The sequence below is a fragment of the Macrobrachium rosenbergii genome, chromosome 46 (genome assembly GCF_040412425.1).
Source record: "Macrobrachium rosenbergii isolate ZJJX-2024 chromosome 46, ASM4041242v1, whole genome shotgun sequence".
NCBI classification, from domain to species: Eukaryota; Metazoa; Arthropoda; class Malacostraca; order Decapoda; family Palaemonidae; genus Macrobrachium; species Macrobrachium rosenbergii.
Genome location: NC_089786.1, coordinates 27,132,540 through 27,143,043, shown reverse-complemented (window position 1 = coordinate 27,143,043; position 10,504 = coordinate 27,132,540). Strand labels below are relative to the sequence as shown.

The window sequence follows — 10,504 nt, the reverse complement described above, 5'->3', positions numbered from 1 at the left end:
CCCCAGGCCGGAATTATGATGTCGCTGTATACAAAGCCGATACGTTCTCACGGGAACTCTGTCTCAGATTCAAACAAGCCTAAGCTCAGTTAAAACCGATGTGATATAAAGATTTAAAAATTTTAGATAATATTTTCTCGTTGGACAACATTACAAATACTGACACGTATACAATAAATTCAAAAAGTCCCATTCCTGAGTGGAGCGTCAGTTCTGTTGACGTTCGGCAGTATTCAATAACTGTGGGAGACCAATAAAATTCGTGGTAACTATATGAACTATAAAATTCTTTCCATGACTGAAATCAATTTTTGGGATAGGTATTGAAATGGAATTTGTAACTGGTCAGGGCAGAATAGGATAAAAACGATGACACTCAAAACCCAACAGAACAAGGGTTAGAATCAAGCTGAAATTTCACACTCACAGAGATTTATCCGAGGGATATGGCATTGCTTATTTTACGTGCCTTTTGCATGCTTTTACATGTGTGAACTGTATAATGATATCTAAATTCAATATATGATATGTTATTTTATTTTGAAAAAGTTAAAAATGCATTAAAGGCTAACAGTTGCCATATGTAGCTTTATATATATATATATATATATATATATATATATATATATATATATATATATATATATATATATATTATATATATATAAGATATATATTAGCGCCAAAATAAGCTACAAAAGCACCCGCATTTCTGCTTTGCTTGGCCGATAGATAGGCCTATGTCTATTTGAACCTGTGAGAGGTAGTGAAATCTGGTTCGGGTTAGTTTCAAGCAGTAATATTCGGGGTTCTAAGACACCCAGGAAATAATCTTAGCCTAGGGCAGTAACTGGCTGGCGCCTTTTTCTCTTTGGTACAGAAGCGTGACCCGGTCAGGCCATCGTCCCCCCTACACCCGTCCAGAAGCGATAAAAGGCCAGGGCGCCAGGAGCTCGCTCTCACACGCATTCCAGTAGCTAAAGTAGGAGGTCACGAGTGCAGACCTCCCCCCACCCTTTTCTTTCCCTCGTCGCCACGTGGAAGTAGCTGCCCTTTACCTTGTACTCCAACCATGTGGCCAGTATCCATTGCAAGTGGGGAAGTGCAAATCCCAGAGCGAGCGGAAACTCAACTGCAGCCTCCATCATCACAAGGGCGCCCTTTTTCCGCTCCCGACCTACGACCCAGAGTAGTTCCTTGGTGAGGGAGGCCTTTGTCTACACACACATGTGAACCCACGGAGAAGACGCGGAGGAGGACTTGGACAACGCTGGATGTAGACGTCAGCCTTAAGACCCTACTATGTGGTAAAGTACCTAGAAAGAGTTGCTTTAGTCACGTTATGTTAGCCCTTGTGCATTTATTAAACTTCTGGGCCTATAACTTGGTATTCCCTGAGCTTCTGGTTCAATCCCGGCCCACGTGTTCACTGCCTTCTTTGTTCTAAATATATATATATATATATATATATATATATATATATATATATATATATATATATATATATATATATATATATATATATATATATATATATATATATATATATATATATATATATATATATATATATATATATATATATATATATATATAAACATACTGACAAGTTCTTATCTGGGGATCTAGTTTAACCAATGGGCCACTCTAGGGATATAGGCAACTTACCTTGGATAACACAAATCCAGACACTGACCTTAAGGTTAGGTAAAACCATATACATCAAAACACGGCTGAAGGCTTACTTCAGAAGGGGACTTATTAGGTAAACTCTGGGGTTTAACTTAACTAATTATATTTACAAAGAAAACACATATCAGAAGAATGATAGGGGAATTTGGGATAGGCAAACACGGTCCATAACTCAAGATGAAAGAAGCAAATGACTGGGATTTGCTTGAAGAGACACAATGGGAGCCCGCTTCAGAGGGTGTCGTAAATGATGTAGTAGGTTCACTGCACACAAAAGATGATGATGATCTCATCTTCGGGGGCCAGCAATAGGGAGGGCAAGTGAATAAGATCACAGCAAAAGTAACTATGCCCCAGAAAGTGACGTGTTCATAAGGGACATTTCGGAATTTGCATTTCCCAACTTAAGAAACCAAAATACAGGGGAACTATTCTGATCCTCATGGCCGTGGCAGGATACCCCTCTCAGCTATGGGGCCTCAAAGTAGGCCTTTTTTTATTTTTAAATATGAACCTTGAAATTTAAAAAATGCCACCTGCATTACCCCTAAGGCTATAGGAACCAAGAAATTGAAATATTACACACGGAATACTACCAACAGAGTGCCAGATGATAGAAATGAACCTTGAAATTCAAAAATGACACCTGGCATTGTATTGAAAAAAGTCTCCAGTAAGGATTTTGGAACCCACCATGAAGGAGGATAATGACCACCTCCAGCGATTCCAAAGGAAATCCTTGGTAAGAGGTTCTTTTTTTGTGGTTTGATTGTGGGGCCCAGGGACCCATGTTAGCTAGGAGCCTAGCATGAAGAGGTGTCATTTTATAAAAGTAGGTAATAATAAAAAAAAAGTTATATAAATTTTAAAAAAGTATACCCGGCCATATACAAAACTCTTGTTAGTACGATTCCATAAAATTTTGGGTTCCATAGCTTTTTGGCCAATATTTTTAGTTTCCACCAATCAGTCAATCCAAATTTAGTCTTCCATAACTCGAGAATGATTAGACTTATTTACCTGGGGTTTCCTTTTCCAATAAAACCGACCAAAATACCAGGGGTCCATTTGGTCGTGGCGGGATCCCCCTCTCAGCTACGGGGCCTCAAATTCAGTCTTGTCATGTTTCCAGTTTCCACAAATCAAATTTCAGGCATCCATAACTCAAGAGTGCCTCAGTGAATTGACCTGGAATTTACATTTTTTAATAGAATGGACCAAAAATATGGCGGGGGCGGCAGTCCATTCGGATCCTCATTGCCATGGCAGGATTCAACTTTTAGCTATGGTAACTCAAAGTCAGCCTTGGCATTTTTCCAGTTTCTACCAGTCAAAATTCAGGCTCCCATAACTAGAAAATGACTTGACATATTCAGCTATAATTTCCATTTTCCAATAGAACGGAACAAAATATGGGGTGTCCATTCTGAGGCTCATCACCATGCCAGGATTCCTCTCACAGCTATGGGGCCTCAAAGTTTGCCTTTTTTACTTTTAGATTTGAACTTTGAAACTCAAACATGCCACCTGCATTACCCAGAAAGCTGTAGGAACCTTGAAATTGAAAAATGACACATGGAATACTATCAACAGTGTGCCAATTATGAAAGACTACCAGCTATATAAATGGTAGAAATGAATCTTGAAATTCAAAAATGACGCCTGGCATACGATTGAAGAGTCTACAACAAGGATTTTGGAGCCTAGCATGAAGACGGTGTCATTTCCTAAAACTAAAGCGTATTCATGTAATAACGGCCACCTCCGGTGATTCTGGAGGAAGTATTTGGTAATGGGTCCTTTTTTGAGGGTTTGATTGTGGGGCATAGGGTCCCGTGTTAGCCAGGAGCCTTGCACGGGAAAGGTGTCATTTTCTAAAACCAGAGTATAATAAAAACAATCATATAAAATACAAAAAGTCCACTCGTTCAGAAGTAAAACTCTTATTAGTATGATTCCATCAATTTTGGTGCTCTATATTTTTTTTCCCAATATTTCCAGTTTCCACCAATCACTCAATACAAATTCAGTCTTCCATAACTCAAGAATGTCTCGACTTATTCAGATAGAGTTTGCATTTTTCAATAAAACAGACCAAAATACTGGGGGTCCATTTGGAGCCTCATGGTTGTGACAGGATACCCCTCTCAGCTATATGGCCTCAAAGTTGCCATCAGTATGTTTCCAGTTTCCACAAATCAAATTTCAGGATTTCATTACTCAAGAATTCCTTGCCATATTGATCTGAAATTTGCATTTTTTAATAGAACGGACCAAAATACAGGTTCCATTTGGAGTCTCATGGCACTGGAAGGATTCCTCTTTCAGCTATGTGGTCTTAAAGTCGGCCGTGGCATTTTTCCAGTTTCCATCAATCAAAATTCTGGCTTCCATAACTTGAGAATGACTTGTCATATTGACTTAGAATTTGCATTTTCCAACAGAATATAAAAATACTGGGAGGCCTATTCTGAGCCTCATGGCCATGGCCGGACTCCCCTCTCAGCTACGGGGCCTCAAAGATGGCCTCTTTTATTTTTAGATATGAACCTTAAAATTCAAAAATGCCACCTGCATTGCCCATAAGCCTATAGGAACCTTGAAATTGAAAAATGACACATGGAATACTACCAACAGAGTGCCAAAGATGAAAGTATCACCTATATAAATGGTAGAAATGAAATTTAAATAAAAAAACATGACACCTGGCATTCTATTGAAGGAAGGGTATTCAGTAAGGATTTTGGAGCCTAGCATGAAGGCGATTTCATTTTCTAAAACTAGATTCCAGGGTAAACTTTGGTAAGTGGTCCTTTTTGTGGGTTTGATTGTAGGGGCCAGGGACACATGTTAGCCAAGGGGCTTAACATGGAGAAGGTTTCATTTACCAAAACTATGGTATAAATACAATTAAAAAAGAAAGAGCACACCCAATAGGAAACAAGTTTATCACAATTTTTGAACTAACCAACTCCTCTTAGTACATTTATATCAATTTTGGGGTTCCATAAATTTTTTGGTCGATATTTCCAGTTTCCACCAAACAGTCAATCCAAATTCAGTCTTTGATAACTTGAGAATGATTTGACTTATTTACCAGGAGCTTGCATATTAAAAAAAAAAAGGACCAAAATACCAGGAGTCCATTTGGAGCCTCATGGCCATGTCAGGATTTCCACTCTCAACTACAGGGCCTCAAAGTCAGCCTTGGCATCTTTCAATCTCCCACCTATCAAATTTCAGGCTTCCCAAGCTCAAGAATGCCTCAATGTATTGATCTGACATTTGCATTTTTTAAAAGAATGGACCAAAATATAAGGGGTCCATTCTGAGACTCATGGCTATGGAAGGATTCTCCTCTCAGTTACGGTTGGTTACATGCAGCCATGAAATTTTCCATTTTCCACCAATTAAAATTCACGCTTCAATAACACGAGAATGGCGACGTATTGACCTGGACTTTGCATTTTCCATTAAAATGCACCAAAATATGGGGGTTCTATTCTGAACCTCATGACTGTGACAGGAGACCACCCTCAGCTACGGGCCCTCAAAGTTGGCTTTTTTATTTTTAGATATGAACCTTGAAATTCAAAAATGCCACCTGCATTACCCCTAAGGCTATAGGGAACTTGAAAATGAAAAATGACGCATGGAATACTACCAACAGAGTGCCATTGCTGAGAGGCTACCAACTATGTAAACGGTAGAAATGAACATTGAAATTCATTAATTACACCTGGCATACTATTGAAGAAAGAGTCTTCAGTAAGGATTTTGGAGCCAAGTATAAAGGCGGTGTCATTTTCTAAGACTAGAGCATAGTCAGTCATGTAATAAGGGCCACCTTCGACAATTCCAGGAGGAAATCTTTGGTTGGGGTACTTTTTGTGGGTTTGATTGCGGGACCCACAGACCCACATTACCCAAGAGCAGCATGGAGAAGCTGTTTTTTTTCAAAAACTAGGATATAAACAAAAGAGAGTCCAATTGGCCAGAAATAAAACTTCACACAATTTTCGATATAAATAACTATTCACAGTACGTTTCCATCAATTTTGGGGTTCCATAATTTTTTTGGCCAATATTTCCAGTTTCCACCAATAAATCAATCCAAATTCAGTCTTCCATAACTCGAGAATGACTCGACTTATTTACCTGGAGTTTGCATTTTCCAATAAAATGGACCAAAATACTTGGGGTCCATTTGGAGACTCAAGGCCGTGGTAGGATTTCCCTCTCAGTTGTGGGGCCTCAAATTCTGCCTTAGCATGTTTACAGTTTCCACGTATGTAATTTCAGGCTTCATTAATTCAAGAATGCATCAATGTATTGATCTGAAATCTGCATTTTTAATACAACTGACAAAATTATGGGGGTCCATTCTGAGCCTTTGGCCATGTTAGGATTTCCGTTTGAGATACAGGACTTCAAAGTTGGCCTTAGCATTTTTTAAGCTTCCACCAATCAAAATGCAGGCTTCCATAACTCGAGAATAACTAGATGTATTGATCTGGAATATGGTTTTTCCAACAGAACTGACCAAAATACAGGGGGGTCTCTTCTGAGCCTCATGCCCATGGCAGGATTCTCCTCTCAACTATATGGGTTCAAAGTTGCCCTTTTTAATTTTTATATTTGAACCTTGAAATTTAAAAAAATGACATCTGCATTACCCACAGAGCTATAGGAACCTTGAAATCTAGAAATTACTCTTGGAATACTACCAAAAGAGTGCCATTGATGAAAGGCTACCACCTACATAAATGGTGGATATAAACCTTGAAATTAAAAAATGATGCCTTGCATACTATTGAAGAAAGAGTCTTCAGTAAGGGTTTTGGAGCCTAGCATGAAGGTGGTGTCATTTTCTAAAGCTAGAGCATATTCAGTCATGTAATAATGGCCACCTCTGGAAATCTTTGGTAAGGCGTAATTTTTGTGGGTATGACTGTGGGGCCCAGAACCCAAGTTAGCCAGGAGCCTGGCATGGAGGTGTCATTTTCTAAAATTGTGATATAAAAGAAAAACAACCAGCCAGAAATAAAACTTCACACAGTTTTCAACATAACCAAATGTCATTAGTATGATTCCATCAATTTTGTGGTTCCATAATTTTCCTGGCCAATATTTCCACTTTCCACCAATCAAACAATCCAAATTTAGTCTTCTATAACTAGAGAATGGCTCGACTTATTTATCTGGGGTTTGCATTTTCCAATAAAAAGGACCAAAATACTTTGGGTCAATTTGGAGTGTCATGGCTGTGGCACAATTCCACTCTCAACTAAGGAGCCTCAAAGTCATCCTTGGTATATTTCCAGTTTCCACATATCAAATTTCAGGCTTCCATAACTGAAGAATGCCTTAACGTATTGATCTGGAATTTACACTTTTTAAGAGAATGGACCAAAATATGGGGGGTCCATTCAAAGCCTCATGACCGTGGTAGGATTACCCTTTCAGCTATGGGGCCTCAAACTTAGCATTGGCATTTTTCCATTTTTCACAATCAAAACCTAGGCTTCCATAACTCGGGACTGACTCAATGCATTGACCTGGAATTTACATTTTCCAATAGAATGAATAAAAATACGCCGGGTCTATTCAGAGCCTCATGTCCGTGGAAGGATTACTGTCTAATGTACAGGAACTCAATGTTGGCTTATTTTTATTTTTAGATATGAATCTTGAAATTAAAAAAATGCTACCTGCATTACCCACAGGCTATAGGAATATTGAAATAGATAAATACCACATGAATACTGCCAACAAGGTGCCTATGATGAAAGGCTACCAGCTATATAAATGTTAGAAATGTATCCTTAAATTCAAAAATGACACTTGGCACACTATTGAAGGAAGAGTCTTCAGTAACGATTTGGGAGCCTAGCATGAGGGCGGTGTCATTTTCTAAAGCTAGAGCATAGCCGCTAATGTAACAATGGTCACCTCAGGTGATTCCTGAAAAACTTATTAGTAAGGGGTCCTTTATCTGGGTATGACTGGGGGGCTCAGGACCCATGTTAGCCAGAAGCCTATCATGGAAGTGTCATTTTCTAAAACTAGAGTGCAATAAAAAATATATAAAATAAAAAGAGTCCACCTGGCCACAAATAAAACTTTTCACAATTTTCGACCTAATCAACTCTTCTTAGTATGATTCCATCAATTTTGGGGTTCCATAATTTTTTTGGCTAATATTTCCAGTTGCCACCAATCAATCAATCCAAATTCAGAATTTAATAACTCGAGAATGATTTGACTTATTTACCTGGAGTTTGCATTTTCCAATAAAACCTACCAAAATACCGGGGACACATTTCGAGCCTCATGACCATGGCAGCCTTACGATTATTTAACATTCAATCCTACACATGCCGTATTATTTATCTGAGCCAGCAAAATCTGAAGTCCATCAGCAAATTAAATCCTCATAATGGCATGCATTAATTTTGTGATGAACACCTAAAATTGTTCCTATAAATACAAGTGATGTCCTTTGAGACATTTTAAATAGTTCCTACAAATACAAGTTACGTCCCCTGAAATCCGTTTATTTCAAACACCCTCAAGTCTTCCGAGATACCCTTAACCGTTTATCGAAAACACCCCATGTCCTCCAAGACACTCTAACACTCCGTTCATTTCAAACACCCACAAGTCCTCCGAGATGCCCTTAGCTGTTCATTACAAACGCCCTGCATACTCCAATATGCTCTAACAATCCATTCATTTTGAATCCCCTCAAGTCATCCAAGATGCCCTTAACCATTCATTGAGAACACCTTACATCCTCTGAGACGCCCTAACACTCCGTTCATTTCGAACACTGTTAAGTCCTCCAAGATGCCCTCAACCGTTTGCTGACAACACCCTATGTCCTCCAAGAAGTCCAAACAATCCATTCATTTTGAACACCCTCAAGTCCTCCAAGACACCGTTAACCTCTCATTGAGAACCTTATGTCCTTTGAGACACCCTAATCCATTCATTTCAAACATCCTACGTCCTCCGAGACTCCCTAGAAATTGTTCATATGAACCTTATGTCCTTTGAAACACCCTAATCCGTTCATTCCGAACATCCTGCATCCTCTGAGAAACCCTAGATATTGTTTATCATGAACCTTATATCCTTCAAGATACCCTAAGCCCTTCATTCCGAACATCCTACGTCCTCCGAGAGAAACTAGAAATTGTTCATCTTGAACATCATGTCCTACAAGACACCCTAAGCCGTTCATTCTAAACATCCTACGTCCTCTGCGACACCCTAATTAGTTCATTCAGAACACCCTCTGTGAACCGAGAAGCCCTAGATCATTCATTACGAACACCATTACGTCTTTCGAGACACCCTTGAGTCTTTAGATCTATGAAATTCGCTCACCACAAGTTAAACCTTGAGTCTTTTACAGAGCTACTGAGTCCATTCAATCTGAACGTAACCCAGCTTTGAGTACTTCAGAATAATCGCCATATCCGAGTCACCCAGGCCCACATCAGACAGAGTGCCAGTGCTACCTCACATGAAAGGGGACACTTGTAACTATTAGTGGACTCACCCCGGGTTCCTACCCCATGTCCTAGGACTTTATTGTTATTTCCAAAGTCCACTCCCATCTCAGCGCCCTCTCAAGATGACTAAGGCAACCAGAACCCAACAAAAGGACAAGCTCAAGTTCTATATGGAGGATGGGAAGGCATTAGACCAGACGGGCCAAGCCCTCAGGGATTGGGTTCAAGAGAGCCTAAATGTAGTCAATGAAGAGAGGGAGAAAGAGAAAATCTCTCAGGAGAAATGGGAAGAGGCAGAAAGACAGGAGAAGAAAGAAAGACAGGAGAAGGCAAAAGAAAGACAGAAAAAGGAGAGAGAAAGAAAAGCATGGGAGAAATGGGAAGTGGCAGAAAGACAGCAGAAGGAGAAAGAAAGAATAGCACGGGAAAAATGGGAAGATGCAGAGAGAGTGGAGGGAACAAAAAAGGGTGCACCAGCTTGCAATGGTACCCCAAGGCATGCGTAATGCACCACCGCCCTCTCCACATTCTACCCTCAGGAGAGTAGGCTCCCTCATAAAAATAATGGGATGAAGCTGATTCTAAGGCCCGGCTTGACCATGTCGAGAAAGTCTTGAAGACCTACCAACCCTCTCCTGCAGAAGTGTCCTTAATCCTTGGAAAGCACCTTGAAGGAAAGGGTGCTATCACATTCAACGCTCTCCTGGTAGATGACCAAGGAAATCTCGCCCTTGTCCGTCAAGCTATCATCAAAGCCTTCAAGATTATTCCTGACCATTGGATATAATGGTGGAGAGGAATGCTGAAGGAAGCAGGCAAAACCTGGTCAGAATGGATGTTCAAAAAGACCCAAACATTGAAAAGGTGGCTAGATGCTCTAATGGCCACTAGTGCGGGCGACATCCTTGAGCTCTTCCAGCTCGAGGGCTTCCTATCCTATGCACCGCGTAGATAGATAGATAATTGAATAGATAGGTAGCCCTCGCTACCTATGTATGCAACAAGGCTCCTAAAACGGTGACTGAGTGCTGTTGTTGGGCTGACAACTGGGACACCAACCATCTGCATCTTAACTCTCACGGGCACAAGCTCTACCCCTCCTCACCTGCTGCACCCAACTCTTAGCAGCAGGATAGGAATGGAAACCCCCCCAAAAAGCTGGTGTGTACTCATTACAATAAGCCTGGAACAGTGCCGAGTATGGACTGAGACACAATAGAAGGTGCCTGTCAAAACCCAACCTAGGGTCGTCCAAAACAAACCCACTCATAGCCATTGGACGAAGAGTGCCA

The 10,504-nt window shown here is 40.2% G+C and overlaps 1 protein-coding gene across 1 annotated transcript in view; it reads left to right on the top strand.

Moving 5' to 3' along the window:
- Positions 1–9,718, top strand: part of LOC136830426 (chromatin assembly factor 1 subunit A-like) — a 20,901-nt gene extending 11,183 nt beyond the window's left edge. Inside the window, exons 2-3 of the mRNA XM_067089962.1 lie at positions 881–1,200; positions 9,307–9,718. Coding sequence (XP_066946063.1) covers positions 881–1,200; positions 9,307–9,718 — 732 coding nt within the window. The remainder of the gene's footprint in view (positions 1–880; positions 1,201–9,306) is intronic.
- Positions 9,719–10,504: the final 786 nt, after the last annotated feature.